This window comes from Chionomys nivalis, chromosome 25 (genome assembly GCF_950005125.1).
Source record: "Chionomys nivalis chromosome 25, mChiNiv1.1, whole genome shotgun sequence".
In the NCBI taxonomy this organism is placed as follows: Eukaryota; Metazoa; Chordata; class Mammalia; order Rodentia; family Cricetidae; genus Chionomys; species Chionomys nivalis.
In genome coordinates, this window is record NC_080110.1 from 9,345,300 (window position 1) to 9,364,785 (window position 19,486).

Genomic DNA, 19,486 nt, shown 5'->3' on the forward strand with positions numbered 1-19,486 from the left:
GTCTGGGTATGTATTCCCGTGTATGTATGTGAATGTGTCTGTGTCTTTGTATGTGAGTGGGGGGGGGTATGTCTGTGTGTATGTGTCTCTGTGATGTATCTGTGTGCATCTCTGCATGTCTCTGTATATGGAGAGGGAGTGTGTGTCTGTGTATGTATGTGTGTGTGTGTGAGAGAGAGGGGGGGGGAGTATGAGGGAGTATGTGTTTCTGCATGTCTCTGTGTATTGTAAGAATTGAACTCAGAACCTTCCTTATACTACCCCAGCTCTTTCCCCAGCTTTTCACTGTAGGGAACTGGGGGACCAGGAATAGCTTAAGGAAGAAGCTAATCATCTCAGTACCTCGAGCATCTTTTACAGATAATTTTGCAACAGAGCATTTTCAAATGTATTTAATCTTAATATATCAAGTACTTCAAATATCACGGCTCACTTTCCCCTCCCACATTTTAATGATGCCATCAGCCCTGGAGAAGGCCACTACAAAGATTTGATTCTGTCGCAGGCAGTGTGCACCCAGTAATCAGAAGCCATTCTTCTTCCATAGGACTTGGAGAAGAAAGAGGAAGTTAGTCCTCTCGGGTCAAAGGCTCCCATCTGGATTCCTGATACCAGAGCCACCATGTGTATGATTTGCACAAGTGAATTTACTCTGACCTGGAGAAGACATCACTGCAGAGCCTGTGGAAAGGTCAGAAGGGACGGTCTCCATCCCTGTGGTGACGTCTATGTCTCTGGGCTGTGCACAGTGAGGAATATCCCCCCAGAAGTCATTGTAGTCTATGAAACGGACAAACAGTAGTTGTGAAAACAACAGATGTCATCTTATCTGTGTATTCGGGGTTGGAGTAAGGAACATGGTTGTAGACCTTCCTTCCTCCACTCTCCACCCACAGTTACAGTATTTCTGCAGCCATAGAGAACCTATATTGAAAAATGAAAGCTAATCCAGGCATGGTGGCACGTGCCTGTAAATCCCAACCCTCTGAAGGCTGAAACCAGAAGATCTCAGCAAGTTCAAGGCCAACCTTTTTTTTTTTTTTTTTTTGGTTTTTCGAGACAGGGTTTCTCTGTGGCTTTGGAGCCTGTCCTGGAACTAGCTCTTGTAGACCAGGCTGGTCTCGAACTCACAGAGATCCGCCTACCTCTGCCTCCCAAGTGCTGGGATTAAAGGCGTGCGCCACCACGGCCCGGCTTCAAGGCCAACCTTTTTGTCTTAAGAAACAAAACAACCCACAGTTCTATAGACTCTTATTGATATTGCAGCTTAGTTTTGTTTTTGGTTTGTTTTTGTTTTTTTTGCCTTCTTTGTGTAGAAAAGAATCAGTAGGAAAGGCCCTGTATTTTTGCTGGCCTGGAACTAAGTAAACTAGGCTGGCCTTGAACTCACTATGTAAACTAGGCTGGCCTTGAACTCACTATGTAAACTAGGCTGGCCTTGAACTCACAGAACTCTCCTCTCCTCTTCATCCTGGATTCTGGGATTAAAGGTGTGTGCCATCACACCTGCACCAATAAATCAATTTATAAAGAGAAAATTTGTATTTTGGCTCGCACTTTTGGACTTAAGTCCTTGGTCAATTGGCCTGTAGTGTTTGAGTTAAAGCAGCAAGTCCTGGAGAGAGACTGTAGTTGGCAAAGTCATGTACTTGATTGGTAAGAGTGAAAAACATGGAGGAAATGACCCCTCAGTCTTCTTTGAAGGTACCCCACCTTTGTGACCTTTAGTTTCTGCCACCTCCTACTAGTGCCCAAGTGGAGACTTTAAGGCATAGGTCCTTGGAAGGTATTTCCAGTCCACACTGAAGTATAAGCTTTCACGATTTCTTTAGCAAAATGAGCATTTATAGTGGAGAGCTCCTTTAAGCATGAAACAGGGTCCCCTAACCTGGTAGAGTCGCAGAGAGTAGCTGTGGCTGTGGCAGGGATAGCGCGTAGGATGAGGGTGGTCAGTGAGACTGTCGGAAGGTCCTGCACACTGGGAACATGCTAGTGTTCTGGGGGCCTATATGTGCTAGCTCTGCTGAGCACGGTGTTCATGGAGTAAGCACTCGGGGCTTACGTGTAGGTTCTCCATGTAAGCGGTCTGAGAGTTAGCCATGAGATAAATGAGACTCAGTCACTGCCAAACTGTTGATGAATGGGCAGTGCCGTACACTGCAGCCTTTTTCATGCCTCGTCATCCAAGTTTTTCTGAATGAAATCATTGCAATGTGTTTTCAGATTGTGTGCCAAGCTTGCTCATCAAATAAGTATGGCTTAGATTACCTGAAAAGGCAACTGGCAAGAGTATGTGAACATTGCTTCCAAGAACTACAGAAATTAGGTAATATAACAGTAAACATATAACCAAAGTCTCTCCCACAGATCCTTCCAGCCTCCTAAAAGAACCATGTTTGGCAGAAGCATGATTGCTGGACTTGTCTTACTTCCTAGTATGCTCTACCTTGAGCTTTATGGTAATCCCAAGAGAAATTAGATTGAGCCTTTTTTTTGGTAACAATGTACAATGGTTTTAGTAAGAAAACTAATTATAGAATTATTACTGAAAGAAATGCTCAACACAGTTAAAAAGTAACTTTAATTTGTGAGCTATTTCAAAGTTTCAACTTATTCTTTTTTATTTATATTCTCTTATATGTATATTTATTTACTTTTGTGTATGAGTGTTTTGCCTGAATGAGTGTGGTGCCCACATGTGCGTATGGAGCCCTGAGAGATCAGAAGGGGGTGTGGGATCCCCTGGAACTGGAGTCAAGGATGGTTGTTCTTTGTTCTCTGGGTATACCAATGTGAAATGTTAGCATTCATCACTAATCACCCAGCTCTGCTGATCAGTAGATCTTTTCAATTTCATTTCAGAAAGTCTCACTTGTCTTGATTTTTTTGTGTCAACCTTAATAAGGTCTAGTTTACTCTGATAATGTCCTTCTGCAAACGCCTCTTCCTGCCTACTGCCTGCTTTACTTTTCTAAACTCAGTCTGGGAAGAATGTGACTTAGTGGGAAGGACCTGCCTAGCATGTGCAAGGCTCTCAGTTTGATCCTTAGCACCATGTAAAACAAAACTGTGAAACAGAAAATGATTGATTTGGGCAATATGGCTCACACTTGTAATCCCAGCACTCAGGAGGCTAAAGCAGGGAGATTGTCATGAGGCCAAAGTATTTATATCCAGCACCCCCACCCCAGCCTAAATAGCATTCCAAATTATTTAGAGCCACTCCGCCCCATTTTTCCCCCCTAGCTTATTTAGAAGCAGGTGTTCTGGTTTGCACATCTCTTCCATTGTCTAAATCAACTTCTTTCCATCAGTAGGGAAGTTTGTAAAATTGAGGGTGTACTTGTATCTTTCAGAATTATTTTGTTTATTATGGTTTACCGAGAGTCTCCTGTAACTCAGGTTGAGGTTGAACTTGCTATGGTAAGCAAGGATGGCCCTTGAACTCCCAATCCTACCTCTGGGTGACAGACATGTGGTACCACGTCCATTCCAGTGAATTTTTACTTTATGTTTTGGTACTGAGGATTGAACCTCGGGCATTGAACTTACAAAGCAGGCACCATCACTGAGCAGTGTCCCTAGCTCTTTCAGAATTCTAAGGACACAGAAATAGGATCTTTTCATATGGTTTATAGTTTAAAAATTCCCTATGTAATCAACTCAACTCCTGCTCAGCTCTCAGAGCTCTTGGTGGGTATTTTGTCCATCATGCATGCTTGCTGCATGAGCACACCTGCTCTGTCCTAGATCACCAGCTGCCCCCAAGGATCGGCTCTCCGGGGAATCACAAGTCTCCTTCAAGTGCCTTGTCGTCCGTCTTGCACAGCATCCCATCGGGGAGGAAACCAAAAAAGATCCCAGCTGCTCTCAAAGAAGTAAGTGTTTCCATTAAGCTTGACAGGGCTGAATTTCATAAAGAAAGATGTCATTTCCCATTACTCTCAGGCATGGATTTTAATACTCTGGTGGATATGGCAGATGTCTTGCAGTCTTTATTCGTCTTTCTTATGACCTGAGTCATTGACAGATGGCTGCAGAAAACTTTGGGGAACTGCATTTTATTGCAGTCAGAGAAAGTTGACATAGAGTCTTTTGTTGTTGTTGATTGGCTTTTTTTTTTTTTTCATTTTTTGTTTGTTTATCTGTTTTGGTGCCTGTCCTGGAACTAGCTCTTGTAGACCAGGCTGGCCTCAAACTCACAGAGATCCGCCTACCTCTGCCTCCTGAGTGCTGGGATTAAAGGTGTGTGCCACCACCGCCCGGCTGACCTATCCCACAATCTGAAGTCTATCAGCAGGGTATGAAAAGCCTTCCTTTTAGAGATGATCCCAGAGCTTTGCCTGGCTTGCACCATCCCGATGCAATCTGTACACTGAAGTGTTAATCTAATTAATCTTAACCAATATAAACCAAGAGTCAAATATTGGGGTAAGAACGTGGAAGATCAGAAAACTAGGAACAGCCTCCAGTTACTTCCCACCTGTTTCCTTCCTATGGTTAACGAGTGGCTAGCTCCACCCTCTGATCTCCAGGCAAGCTTTATTTGTCAGAACACAAACACAACATCACACAACAGTGCACCATGTGTTCTCCTACCCATGGAGGCCAGAAGTGGGTAGGGTGCCAGGTTCCCTGGAGGCAGAGCCCCTTTGTGGGTGCTTAGAACCAAACTCGGGTTCTCTGCTGGAGCATCAAGCCATCTCTCCAGATCCCAGCCCTAATTTTCTAAAAAAGAGGTATGTAATCTAGCTTAGCAACAGCCTAACACACACACACACACACACACACACACCCTGATAGAACTCCATTTTAACAAAAATCTCATTTGAACCTTAAACATTTTAATTTGCTTATTAAGAAAGACAGTGTCTTAGTGTGTGGCCTGGAGCTTGCTATGTAGATCTGAGCAACAGATAACATATGTGGTCTCCAAAATGCCGCCTGAGAAAAGCATTTGGTAGGCTTTGATTATTTCTCTTCTGCCAAACCAGAGACCACAGCTGAGCCCACAAAGACAAGCCAGTGTAGGAATGGGCAAGCCAGACAAAGCTCTGGGATCATCACTAAAAGGAAGGCTTTTCATACCCTGCTGATAGACTTCAGATTGTGGGATAGGGACACGAGAATGTGAGGTCCCGAGGAAACTCCAGAAGGCAATCTAGATATCCATAAATGAGCTCAGCCTGGACTGTAGGAGGACTTCTGACAGCATGCCTCAGGAACCTGCAAAACTGGTTCCCATCTGCCAAAGGGAGTCATTTCCCTTACCTCTGGCAGAAGGGACAAATGTCTGTAGGTGCCTTTCAGCATTTCAAAGCACGGGCTAGCCTAGGCTTCCTCAGTACCACAAGTAGCCATTAGACATTTCAGAGTCAATGCTAGCATCCTAGCCCGTCTTACCTCCTCACCTACCCTACACTCCTCCAGCCCAGAGGCTTCCTGTAACTCCACTCTTCTCACTGTGCTCTCTCTAGTCTGTATTTCTATTCGTCCCTGCATTCAGGCAAGTAGCCCTGGTCGGTCATGTTCAGTCTCCTTCCTTCTGTCTCTACTCCTGACTTCCAGTAGCCTCTGGCTGTTCTTATATCTGCAAAAAACCTTAAGCGTATCATGGGGCAGTCATGTGGGCAATTACTTTCTCGCTAGTCTCTATTTTCTGTTGGTCTCTCCAGTCTGGCAAGTAGCCCTTGCCATGTTCAGTCGCCTCAAGTCTCTGCTCCTGACTTCTAGTTGCCTCTGGCTGTTCTTACATCTACAATAAAAACCTTAACCGTATCGTGGGACGGTCATGTGGGTAATTTCTTTACTGCACCCCTCAAATACAGAGAACACCCAGTGTCATTCTGAAATGTCCTTATGGTCGTTGCTTTCAACAGCTGGTGGTTTGAACTCGGCTTTCTGTTGTGTTGTTGTTCTTGAAAAGTAGCCCGTGACCCACTGAGGCACGTGGGACTTCCTTTTCCAGGTATCCGCAAACACAGAAGACTCCACTATGAGTGGTTACCTTTACAGATCCAAGGGCAGCAAGAAGCCATGGAAACACTTGTGGTTCGTCATCAAAAACAAAGTACTCTACACATATGCTGCAAGTGAGGTAAGAAGGACGCTTTAGAGGGACTTTATGGTTTTGTTTCAGTTTTATGGAGTTTGTGGGAGGGTTTTGCTTTGTGCAGAGCTGAGGATGGCCTGGGCATGCCAAGCAAGTACTGTTTTAGACAGAGAAAGGTGCTTGTCTTTTTTTTTTTTTGAGGCAGTGCTCACCGAATAGCCCAGGTTGGTTTAATTCACCATTTATCCCAGATCGTCATCCTCCTGCCTCAACCCATCCAATGCTAGGATTACAGGTGTGAGCCACCATGCCTCTCCTGTTACTAGTACTTTTTGTGGGGGAACTAGGGGTTCACGACAGGGTCTCTCGGTGTAGCCCTGGCTGTACTGGAACTCACTCTGTAGACCAGGGTGGTTTCAAACTCAGAGATCCCGAGCGCTGGGATTAAGGGTATGTGCCACCACTGCCCAGTGTTACTAGTACTTTTAATGGGAATAGTATTATTCTTTTTTTTTTTTTTTCATGAACTCTTACTCCAGTGTTAGGAATTTTGGGGAGTACTAAAATGCAGATGTTTCTATTGTCATGTGACTGCCGTTTCACACAGGGCAGGGATTGCCCTCTCTTCTAGCCTCTCTTGGTGTTCCCAGCTGGTAGTAATACTGTCTCCAGCTGCCCTTATCTGAGTCCCAGCAGCCTACGAAGGCCTCTAGGGGAGCGGGGTGTGATAGCACCTGCCCACAACCAAGCAGTTGGAGGACAGGAACTGGCGACTCAGGAGTTCAAGGTCAGCCTCCTGTGGAGTTTGAGACCACCTTGAGTTACCTGAGTCTCCAGAAGGAAAGGAGGGAGGAGTAGGCACTGTGGCGCAGGCCTTTAATTCCAGCACTTAGAGGCACAGCAGCAGGTGGATCTTTCAGAGTTCCAAGCCAGCCAGTGTTTCATGGTAGAGAAAAACAAAACCTCTGGAGAATCCAGGCAGAAAAATCACGGTGAGCTTCAATTCCACTTGGGCTGTAGAGTGAGGCCTCGTCTCAACCATCAGCCAGAACCCCAGAGTTCCTCAGTGGGATCTGGGCCCGTCACCTACTGCTTAAGTCCTTGGTGTCTGCATCCATAAACTGCTTTCCTTGACTGCCTGAAAACAATGGGAGATTCAGTGGGCACAAGCATGCTGAAGCTGGCAGGTGGCGAGTAGGCGGCTCACTGCTGACTCAGTAAAAATGAGCTGCTGGAACTGCTGTGTTGTCTATTAAATTGAGCTGTGCAGGTCAAGACTTTTCAAGCCTGAATTGCATCTAACCCTGAAAGCCTATCTTCTCTTGTCTGTTGCTCAGGATGTGGCCGCGTTGGAGAGCCAGCCTCTGTTAGGGTTTACCGTCACTCAAGTCAGAGACGAGAGCTCAGAGTCGAGAGTGTTTCAGCTGCTGCACAAAGGCATGGTGTTTTATGTGTTTAAGGCAGACGATGCCCACTCCACGCAGAAGTAAGTCATGCAGATTCCCCTTTGTTGTTTTACATGACATTTTAAAAGCACAGAGAACAACTCTCGGAGATCCAGGTTTGAAAGATGTGACCTGTTATTCAGATGATTTAAAAACAGGAGATGAAAGAAAACCAGTAGTCCTGTCCATTGTGTGTGTGTGTGTGTGTGTGTGTGTGTGTGTGTGTGTGTGTGTGTGCACATGACCTGGGCAGCCGCTGGAGCTCTGCTCTGGGGGAGGCAGAAGTGCAGGTGGAGGAGCCCTGGCCTTCAGTGACAGTGGCTGAAATCCCCCATCCAGGTGTTTTGTGCACGAGCAGGACTGAAAAAACAAATCTGCTGGCTAACTGTGCAGGGAAAATCAAACACATTGAGAGACTCACAGTTGTTTCCAGACACCCAGTAGAAGGAAACAGGTACAGTTTTAGATGGTCAAGGCACAAGCAGTCTCTTCAGGACTGCAGCAAGAATCTTAATTTGAGGTGTTGAGAGACCGTTTAACCTAAAGGTGTGTGCCCATGGAGGTGCCCCCTCTGAGCAGGTAGCTCGGCTCACCTCTCCTCTCATCTGATGTAGTCCACCCCAGAGAGCATACCTGTGTCCATGTTTTCTCAGCAGGCTTTAAAGTTAAGTGCTTGGGATACAGGGAGCACTTTGAGGATTAGCAGGGTGGGCAGTTTTGTAGGCAGTTAAGAATTAATGTGCTAGAGTTGTCTACGTTCCTGAGTACCAAGCAGGCACCGTGCTGCACTCTGAGAGATTCCCCCTGCCTCCATCTGCTTTAGGGTATGCAGCGATGGATAGCTTTTTATTCAAATAACGCCTTCTGGGTATTGAGAATTAAACTGCTTATTTGTGAGAAGGTTTTATTAGATTTGATTTGGTGTGTGTGTGTGTGTGTGTGTGTGTGTGTGTTTGAGTGTTTGCATGTATGTCTGTGCACCACATGTGTGCCTGGTGGAGGTCGGAAGAGATGATCAGATCCTCTGGAGCTGGAGATACATGCTGATGGTTGTGAGCCACCATATGGGTACTGGGAACTGAACCTGGCTCGTCTAGAGCAGTCAGCGCTCTTAAGTGTTCAGCATCCCTCCAGCCTCTGGGGACTTCGTAAAGGTGTTCTGCTGCCGTACAACATAGGCTGTCTGCACCTAAAATCTGAAGTTTTGGAAATTCTGTCCTTGAAATTTGTGCTGAATATGTTACAGGCTTCTGTGAAATGTAGTGATTTCAGATGTTGATGGCTTGCTCCAGTGATGTCACAGAGAACACATTTTCCAGGCCAGATGTTGGATCACATTACCAAACACAGGGTAGCTCCGTGGGAAAGAACTCCTGTGTCTGTGGGAAAGGTTTCAGTCAGCAGTTGTGTACACTCAGAGGTGTCCCAAGTCTAACAGTTTCTCTCTCGTTGCCAGGTGGATAGAAGCATTTCAGGAGGGCACAGTGTTGTAGCAGCACTGGCTTCATTTCCTCCGTGATCCGACAAGGTGGAGGCGCAGCTCAACAGAGTGGAGTCAGAGCTCTTCAGAAGGCTTGTAAAAAGAACACCGCCAAGATAACCCGTCCTCAGCCGTTAGCAGATAAACTGTTTTGTTAGGGATATGCAGTTCCTAAAGATGTTTTTCATGTGTTATTTATTAAAATGCCGATGTTTACTTGCTGGTCAGAATTGTTTCTGAGACTCACACTGAATCCTAAAGCACTGTTCAGAGACGCGAACTTACCGTAATACTGTATACACTGTACACGGCTGATGCGCCAGCCATGCTGTTGTCTCTGCCTTCCATCCTGACACTCTCACTGTTGGTAAATCTTTGCAAGTAACACACACCTATTAAGGAGCAAACTTCCATACAATGTTTGGTGTAGAAATTGCAATTACAAAATTGCTGGTGAAAATGCAGACTTTTGCATCACTAAATAAACCTAGATGAAAATTTTTATATTGCACTAGAGATCCACATAGCAAGCTTCTACCTCAGTAACTGTGAAGTGAAATCCCAGCCGTCTGAACTGATAACTGTGTAGCTCAGGCAAAGCTTGAGCTGCGGTCTTCTGCCTCAGCCTCTGAGGAGCTGAACTAAAGGCCTGTGCCACCGTGCCTGCTCTGTATTTAAAACTGCCAGTTCAGTGTAAATGTGACTTTTTTTTCTTGGTTTTCTGAGACAGGCTCACTCTGGAGACCAGGCTGCCCTGGAGATCATTATGTAACCTACACTAGCCTGGGATTCACCTGCTTGGCCTCTCAAGTGCGGGATTACGTATGTGTGCCTCCAAGCTCAGTGATCAAAAAACAGAATATGGCAGGGAACATGTTACCCAGAATCCCCTACTATCTTAAGAGTTCAGAGACCAAGTCATTGGTGGTATTTATAGCTAAAACAGTGTTATATTTTCTATAACATATATTTTTAAAGTGATCTGAAATAAGTCACATTTTTTAAAGGAAATTTTATGCAACTTTGATTTGTTCCCCTTGACTTTCAAATTTCCCTCTTCCTCTCACCCTCTGTCTCCTTTGAGACACAGGCCTTCCTTGTAGCCCAGGCTGTCCCCACCCATTGCCCTGCCTCAGCTCCCATGTCCACACTGGACTTTGCCAGTCAGTATCCCTCACTAGGGAAGGTTCATATTCTTGATTCTGGCCCACTTCCTGTCTAACATGTAAAGCCCCTTGCACGTAGCCTTACTGATTAGCAGCAGCAGAACAAAGCTAACACGCTTGAAACTGTCCCAGTGTTTAAATATTTTGGTGGCTGAGTTTAAACCATCACCTAAAACTCAAGGTTATCCATAGGTTATGACATTAAAGGATGCAAGGCATTTCTGGTTCCTTATATATGATTTTTAATTTGGTGTGATGTCAAAAGTTGGAAAGTGTATCCCGAATACTATTTTTTCATTTTGAACACATTCATGAGGCCTTTTGGATGCCACTTGCTACAGATAATCTAGGCCTGAGGTAACAGATGTAGTTTTTCTCGGCTGTTTCTGGCTATGGCATAATTTGAAGCCCTGTGCAATCTCATAGAACCCCACGTGCAACCTTCCTTGTCATGGGAGGTGACTCCGTCCTTTGCATCTTGTTTTAACTGGGTCACGTAAACGTTTTCCATGTGAGCATCTGTGATTTGTGTGGTGCATTCCTTTGGAGACCAGGGTTATTTATATTTTATATTTCTTCCACCTTTTACTCTCTTTGAATTCTCAACCTCTTTAAGATTTGCTCATGAGCCTCAAAAAGTTTAAGAAGTATTAGCCAGTATTCTGAATCAAGAATCTCTTCAAAATCTAAATGTATACAAAGAGAAGTTAGCGCACAAAGTAATTCTTACGTAATGGAATTTGTATATGATTATAATTGCCAATTGCTTAGTCCTATGGAAAACTTTGGAAAAGACAATATATGAACTCTCAGATAGTGCCCCCCATAAAAACATTCTAAATGTGGAATGAGACCACATTCCCTACCCCTCCCTGATCCCTTCATAACCTAGTTAATATGGTCAATAATTCATTTAACCTGACTCGTTCAATGGCAAATTTTTATAATTTGCTATAAAACTACTTTGAAAAGTATTCCTGAACCCAAAGTCTCTGGGAAGACACTGCCCCCACGAGCTACATCCATTGCTAACATTTAACAGTCTGGATGTGGGGAACATCTCGACTGTGGGTCCCGGGAATGTTGCTCCGCACACAGACATGTGCTGCCCTCAGACCTTGCTCAGCTGTCTCCTAAGCACAGATAGAGATGGCAGGCTGAGCTAGGAGAGGTGATATTCTCAGTACCACTAAGCAGTGCCCCCTCTGTCTGCAGCAGCTGAATGCAGAAGCCCCCCCCCCCTGCCCACGTCCTAAGAGAACGAAAAGGCCACACTTCACATTATCCCGTGTTTCTGAACCTCTTTCCGTTTTTGATGTAACCAGCATCGTTCTGTTTTCCCTGATGGCCCTAGTTTTCTCCAGCAAGAAGCTCGATTCTTTACTTGCTAACATTTTTAAAAATGAGGTCAGAGGACAAAGACTCAACAGTATGCTTTTGTTAGCAAAATATCTAGTGGGCCCCATAGGGATGGAGGAAGCCTCCTAGTTCAGAACCTGATGTAGTCATCACAGCATATGGGGATGTGTCTTGGACGTGCTCCCACTGTGTCCCTCGTAGTCAGATCGCTGGAATTTCCTATCTCGTTGTTCTATATGATCCTTAAGGATAGATAATGTGTTTATTCTATTTATTTCTCTTGGATCCCTGGAGCTTTAGTTGAAAACAGTGAGGACGGGATTCCCAAGGTGTTTTGAGTAAGAATCTGTTTTCCTCAAAGCAGCTCCCCTGCCTCATCCTCACCATGCCCCTGCCTCAGTCACAGGGCTCAGCTGCCACTGACACAGTCTCCAAAGCCCTTATTCTAAATCCGTTCTTGCGCCCACTCTTCTCGCCATCCTGCAGTCCACGTCGGTGGCCCCACTGACACTCATCTTTCTTCCATCCAAGCCTGTTTTCTTCTGTACAAAAGGACACCACGTGGGACTCTAGTACCTGACTCCTAGGTCCCTCATGTCTTTCCATCCTCGTTTCCCTGCCGGCACATCACCCTCGCGGTCACTGGCGCTTCCCCTCAGTGCTGGGGGCACGGCGCAGTGGCACACCACCTGCCTCCCATATATGAGGCCCGGGTTCGATCCCATATCTAGAAAACCAATTCCGTTTTCTCACTTCACTGCCTCTTTTGTGTGGTCTGTTTTAAATCTTGCCAAGGCAATCTTCCTAAAGCATAATTCTTATTGAATTCCTATTCCTGTAGGCTTCAGTGGCACTCCCAGTTTGGCATGGAGCAACTCCTCCTATCCCATGCACTCCAAGTGAACACACTTCAGCCTCTCTCCGTTCATAGCTCCCTTTCTCACGTCAATCAGCACGGCTCCCCTTCCTTGTTATCTGACACTTCAGTGATGGGGTCCTTTTCCCCTCCTCTCCTTTAGACTAGATGCTCTCGTTCCTGTGTCCTGTATCTTCAGTTCCTAAACCGACTGGCATCCTTCTTACCACGCCCTGTCCCCTGGAGGCTTACCACATGTCATAACAATGCCTTGCACGCAGCGTATAGACATTTGCTTGTTGAGTATCTTCTACGGGCCCCTAAAAAGTATCTTCAGTCCACATACTCTGGAGCCTATGCCACTTTTAATGTTATTTTCTAAACGACAATCTGTGGTGTTTTTTCTAGTTGCTTCTAGGACAGAATCTTAAGAAGGGAAACAAGTTTTTTACTACACTGCAGTGACGGCTGTGGTTCTGATGGTAAACTTGCCTTCTAGAAAAAAATAAAAAATAAAGGTAATAGCTTTTTTTTTTAAAAAAAGAAACTAAGTATAAAAATATTCCTTCTCCTTTGGGGTGAGGAGTGGAGGGAGACACCATTCCCTCTCATGGAGTCTCTTGCTGTATGTGTGAACCAGTTTCAAAATACTTTTTAAATGACTTTTAATGTTTTCCTCTTTTTTACTTAAACTGATAATGGTTTGTATCTTACTGTTCATATAAAGATAGTTTATAAATAAAAATAGCATTGTAAATAATGTTAATATGTATTATAATTTATACAAAATAAATTTACTATAATATCTACTGCTGGTGTGGAGTCCCTTATTAGAGTTATTTTTTTAACTTATTTTTGACACCATGTCATCCAAACTGGCTGTCTCTTTTCTATGTCTAAATCCTTCATTCCATTGGAAAATGGCAACACTTTTTTTTTTTTTAAAGATATAGCCCAGGCTACCTTCAAACTGTTGCCATGGATTGTAGTGCCCGTGCTACTATAGGTTGGAATGCAAGCTGGGAACTAGGCAGAAGACTTAAAAAGATACACACAGAGACAGAAACGTGGGAACATGGGTCATCCTTGATACAAGAATGTCAACTTTATTGTGCTCAGGGGCAGCTTACATAGGAATCCTTAACTGATAGCCACGCCCCAGCTCTTGGGATTTCCAGCTGTAGGCCTCATCAGAACCCACGCCCCCGCCATCAGGGTCTCGTGCTCAGAGCAGCTGCACGCACAAACAAGTTGTTTTGCTCAGTTCACTCCAGCAGGCAAGGGGTCTGAGACAGGCAAAGAAAGTCAAGGGGGCAGAGGTTTGCAACCCCCAACAATGGATGGCTTTGAGCTGCTGTTCCTCCAGCCTCTGCCTCCCAAGTGCTGGGATTACAGGCATGGGAGACCAGGAACATAAGGGACAACAACTATTCTGCCCAGCACAACAAAGTTTTGGTCTACTGCCCCAACTTGGAATTCTGCTCTGAATCTACAGGGCTTATCTAGATGCAAAGGAAATTTCCAGCTTACTTCTTAAAGTTGGGGCCACACAGTGCTTAGAACGCAGGGCAGAGCTTTCTGCCACAGGTGACCCCTGTCAGGACGTGATGTTCCATCAGTGACCTTTCGTTTTGCAAATCTTTACTGACCACCAGGAACTGTTAAATATCTGGGAATATATCACCTAGCAAAAGGAACACAACAGAGCCCTTAAGAAGGTAACATACACAGTAGTGAGTGTTTTCTTGCCCATCACTAAATCAGTCAAGTACCAAGTACAGTTTGACACAATTTTGCCTCAGCTTGTTCTCTATTGCTGGGAAGTTGTGACCGGGTTCTACCCAGACTCCTTAGCTAATAGTTTACTCTATAATCTAAGAGAGTGCCTATAAAACAATTCCAGTTTTCTAGAGAGTTGTTTATTATTACTCAAAACATCCTTTAAGGGACTGGAGAGATGGCTCAACAGGAGGACCCAGGTTCAATTCCCAACACCCCTATGGCCCCTCACAACCATCTGTAACTTCAGATCCAGAGGATCTGATGGTCTATACCAGCACGGGGCACTTGTGCACAGGCATGCAGCACAGGTAAAACGCCCATATTAAAAAAACAAAATCCTGCGGCACTGGAGAGGAAGGCAGGAAGATCACGAGTTAAAAGACCTGTCTGGCCCGGTGTTGGCACATGCCTTTAATCCCAGCACTCAGGAGGCAGAGGCAGGTGGATCTCTGTGAGTTGGAGGCCAGCCTGCTCTACAAGAGCTAGTTCCGGGACAGGCACCAAAGCTACAGAGAAACCCTGTCTCGAAAACCAAACAGGAAAAAAAAAACCCTAAAAAACAAAACACATGACTGGATTTCCAACAGACCTGGCTTCAAAAGATTTGTCTTTTTCTTTCTTTCAAGATTTTTACTTTGAATGTAGGGTGTTTGACGTGCACATGTGTTTGTGCACCAGAAGAGGGCACCAAATCCAATGGAACCGGAGTTACAGAAGGTTGTGGCCGATCGGTCCTATGGGTGCTGGGAATCAAACCGAGTTCTCTGGAGGGGCAACAAGTACTCTTAACCATCGAGCCATTTCTCCAGCCCTCGGTTGTCATTGATTTCTAATCATATGTGTTAGGGTACGTGCATGGGCTGCAAGTGCCCGCGGAAGCCCGGCGCCAGAATTGCATCTAAGATGCAGGACATCTGACCGACACGCGGCGGTGGCTGCGACGGTCTCCCTCCACACCTGCAGGGGGCAATCGACTTCCAGAACCGCCGCTGGACTCCGGGGCCCTTGGCTTCACCCAGGGAACGTCACCGCCGCTGGCCGCTGCTCCACCGCGCTACCGCGCAGGCGCCGAGAGCACCGCGCACCGCCGAGCCGAGGGAGGGGTCACGAACTCTGACCCCCACCCCCAAATCCACAAACCCAGAAAGCTCCCCTTGAACCCCTCGGCCTCGGGTCCCCCTCGCATCACCTCTCTGCAGCCCAGCGGCCGCCGCGGCGGGAAGGGTAAGTCGGGTACGGGACGGCTCAACCGCCAAGTGTCGCGGCTCCGGGGGGCCCGAGTGTGCGAGCACCCGGTCCGCCCGCCGAGTGCCCGGGAGGTGAGCGGACCGCCCGAAGCCGCGGGAGCCCGGGCGGGGACGGTGACCTTTCACCCTCGGGGAACGCTTCCGTCTCGCCGCCGCTTCCTCCGCCCCGGGGCTGCGCGCGTGGTGGGTGCTGGGCGGGGAGCGGCGGGCAGCGGACCCCGGGGCTACGGACGTCGCCCTTCGCCCGCACTGGACTCTTCTTCCAGCGAACGCGTCTAGGAGGAAAGGTGGCCCACGGTATCTCTTGCCCTGGGCACAGCAGAGCGCCTGGTAGCCCTTTTGTTAAGAGTCCTGTCTCCCGTTCCTGCAGATGGCATCTTGTGAAGGGCGGGTATGGCCAGGTTGTCCCTTACTCTTCAGTAAGTAGGTCAGCCTGAGTTGGAAAGGACAAGCAAAAAAAGACTTGAAGTTAAATCCTCTTAGGGCTTTTCCCACTCCTTGGAAGTTAAAAGTACACCTTAGACTTTGAGGGAGGGGTTTTTGTTTGTTTTAAACAGTGTCTGCTTGTTTAACCGGTTGGGTGATTGTTTTTAACTTTATGTGTCCGTTTTGGTAAATTTGGAAAGAGATTATTGTTCTGTTCTGTTCAAACTACCAAGATGAAAAGAAAATCGTTTTGGGAGCATGTTTTAGGAATTGTAAGTTTTGGGGGGCAGAAATTCAAGTAAATTAGGGGAGATTCCAGGAAGGTGAGGAAAGTGGGAATTTATTGTGGACCATTTAATATTGATGAGGAAAACGTTGGCTGACCCGTAGGAGCCAGGCTGATGAAGCACACCTGTAGTCCTAGTCCTCTGGAGGCTGGGGCACCAAAGATGGCCTGGCATTCCAGGCCAGACTGACTCAGAAGCTGTGTATCCAAACCCCAGAAGACCTGCAGAAGATAAAGGAAAGGAGCTATGTCCTTTGGATCAACATGTCCTCTAACCTTTGGGTGTGCGTCTTGAACCTTTGCATACAATGTAATTTTTCCATTTGCTGTCACTCCAGAGGCTTGTGGTGGAAGGGTGGCGGTCACCAAAGTTCATGTGTCCCGGTCAGGCTTGTGTCCTGCTTCCGCAGAGCCTCCGAACTTTGGTTTACAAAAGCAGTTTTCATGTTGCTTTCAGTGTCATTAATGAAGATACATGTATCCGTTACCGCAAAAACAAAACGAAAGCACACATGGTGCCAATAAATGTAACTGGTTTTATCATTCATTGTAAAACAGAGGAAAGGTTTTGAAGGGGACAAAACCATGGCGACAGACCCTATATATCTAGTGTGGATGTGATAAAGTATGTAATCCCCACCCCAGTGATGGCCAAGACAAACTTATAACACTGTAAGACCCTCTGTGAGTACACACACACACACACACACACACACACTACAATCTTTTAAAACTGTCTCTAGAAAAATGGGCCTCTGTTCAAAAATTTTAGGTATTCGTAGAAGTCTGTTCTTGTATCCCAGTCAGCTCTTCCTGTGCACAGTCTACACTGGATCATCCAGAAATAGCGTGTAAAGTGGAATCTGAGCTGGGCCTCAGAGGTGAAGTAGGAGATTAAAATGGGGGTATTGAGGTCATTGGACTCCATGTTTTCTGTTCAGCATGAGGAACTGTTGAAGTTATACCTCGGGGATCCCTTCATAGGGAATTCCTTGGACCAGCTTCGTGCTTTGTAAACATTTTGACATTTGACATAGCATTGGAATTTAAAGGAATATGAACTTGTGGTTTTCTGGGGAGGGGACTTTCTGTCAGATTTTCAGAAAAAAATTAGTTTATGTGTATGGATGTTTTGCCTGCATGTATGTATCCAGGGTGTACAGTGCCCTCAGGGGCAGAAGAGGTGTCAGATCTTCTGGAACTGGGGTACCAGGAGCTAGTGAGCCACCATGCAGGTGGAGGCACCGAATTTAGGTCTTTGGAAGGACAAGTGCTCTTAGCTCTGGAGCCATTTTTCCTTCCTGAGGAGGTTATTTTTAATTTTAAAAAAAAAGCAACTCTACTATAAACATCTCTAAAAAACAAGTTTTCGCCCTGTTTTTTCATGTTAGTTTTTTAGTAAAACTTTCAATTTTATCTTTTAACATAAATATATCCCAGTTACTTCCTTGAAGCAACATATTCAAATCATTGGATTTTTTTTTTTAAAAAAATGACAACTGTTTTTTAGAGCCATAAATCGTTATGGAATAAATGAACCAAATCAGACTTATGCTCCATCAAGGGCGTACGTAGCGTCATCATTCAGTTTCAGTGACCTTTGACCTTGATTATCTTAAGAGCCACTTCTGCTTGCTGTGAAGCTCTGTAGGCAGAGCCTGTTTGCCAATACTGGAAAACAGACAAGATGGCAGCACCACAGGTCCTGAATGAACAGGGCTGCCCAGCACAACTGACTCCATGCCTTTTATATAGGCATGTAAGTAAGTAGAGACTGTTGGTTTCCTGGCTGCCCAGACTTGAATAATCACACAGAAACTATATTAATTACAACACTGTTTGACCGGTGGCTCAGGCATGTTTCTAGCTAGCTCTTACATCTTAAATGAACCCATTTCTATTAATCTGTGTTATCACCACAAGGCTGTGGCCCACCTGCCGGTTCCCGTGTCTTTCTCCTTTGGCAGCTAAGTGGCCGTCTGCCAGACTCCACCTTCTTTCTCCCAGCATTCAGTTTATTGTTCCTGCCTAGCTCTGTTCTGCTCTGCCATAGATCAAAGCAGCTTCATTATTAACCAATGGTAATAAAACAAATTCACAGTATACTTAGGGGCTCCCACATCACAGGCGCCTCCTTCAGTGGGTAAAAGTACATTTGTTCCTGCAGACTTTGGCTTCTGCTACAACCCAACATTCCCCTACAGTTTCTCCAGCAGCATCTATGCAGAGACTTAACAAGACCTTTTAGCCTTGAACTTTCATTCATAAAAAAAAAAATCCAGCCGGGCGGTGGTGGCGCACGCCTTTAATCCCAGCACTTGGGAGGCAGAGGCAGGCGGATCTCTGTGAGTTCGAGACCAGCCTGGTCTACAAGAGCTAGTTCCAGGACAGGCTCCAAAACCACAGAGAAACCCTGTCTCGAAAAACCAAAAAAAAAAATCCATTGACCTTAAGATTACTGTCTCTCTAGCCTGTGTGCCCTTGCACGGGCAGCAAAAACAGTTTTTCAAGTGTGCTCCCTTCCTAAACATACCTTAAACTAGCTACTGACCATGTTAGAAATACCGATTGTGCTATCTTGCTGAATTACAAACTTTGACATCCCTTAAACCTGGTAAAACACTGCTCAAATTGGTCGCATTAATTCTGGAAATTCTGTTGGAAAGAGCACCGTTGAGTAAAGAAACATTGTGAATTTCATCACTAGCTCTGTTCTTTTAGAGGCCCTGACTAATGAATCCCCTTTCCCATGAGCCACTGCTAACGTTTTAATGGTGACACATATACCCATTGTATATGTAACACACACAGGTTTTGCAAGTGAATAAGACTCTTTGTAGGATACAAATAAATACTTTTTACTGACAGTAACAACTTCTCAGAGCTTTTTTTTCTCCCTTTATTTGAAGACTCTTAAGAAACATTCAAATTATTCTTTTGGTTTATTGCAGTGTGTTGCATACTTTTATTAAAGTGTTGGCGTGGCTGCTTTCATGTTCTCTGCAGCCAAATCCTCATGAAAAATCAAGCTGGGGGCTATTTATTTTTCACATCATCATGAATATTAGAAATGAATCTATATTGCAAAGATGATTTGGCTTTTTTTTTTCTTGTCAATTTGGGTATTCTACAGTATGGCTAGGAAGAGTTAGACAATTATCCATACCAGAAAACAGCTTAGTCCTAAAATATAAATGAATATCACTTATAATTTTTAAAATAAATGCTAGTTTTAGTGTAGCATAATTAATAAAAACCCACAGACAGAAATTGGGATTCAACCTGAAGGTCAGAAAAACAAAATAGCTAGCCACTGTCTCTTACTCAGTCCAAAATGGCGATCCTGCCTCCGGGAATCTCAGAATGAGATTGTATCTGAGAGCTGTC

General features: G+C 45.3%; 2 protein-coding genes across 3 annotated transcripts in view; both read left to right on the forward strand.

The window, feature by feature from the left end:
- Positions 1 to 13,143, forward strand: part of Fgd6 (FYVE, RhoGEF and PH domain containing 6) — a 105,096-nt gene extending 91,953 nt beyond the window's left edge. Inside the window, exons 16-21 of the mRNA XM_057758169.1 lie at positions 548 to 691; positions 2,224 to 2,326; positions 3,751 to 3,878; positions 5,969 to 6,097; positions 7,390 to 7,538; positions 8,954 to 13,143. Coding sequence (XP_057614152.1) covers positions 548 to 691; positions 2,224 to 2,326; positions 3,751 to 3,878; positions 5,969 to 6,097; positions 7,390 to 7,538; positions 8,954 to 8,990 — 690 coding nt within the window. The 3' untranslated portion in view covers positions 8,991 to 13,143. The remainder of the gene's footprint in view (positions 1 to 547; positions 692 to 2,223; positions 2,327 to 3,750; positions 3,879 to 5,968; positions 6,098 to 7,389; positions 7,539 to 8,953) is intronic.
- Positions 13,144 to 15,132: 1,989 nt separating this feature from the next.
- Positions 15,133 to 19,486, forward strand: part of Nr2c1 (nuclear receptor subfamily 2 group C member 1) — a 47,472-nt gene continuing 43,118 nt past the window's right edge. The window contains exon 1 of one of the 2 annotated variants that reach the window (XM_057758078.1): positions 15,133 to 15,364. The gene's annotated coding sequence lies outside the window, so the exon portion shown is untranslated. Of the gene's footprint in view, positions 15,365 to 15,782; positions 15,807 to 19,486 lie in introns of those variants that run through there. The other variant, XM_057758079.1, reaches the window with a different exon arrangement.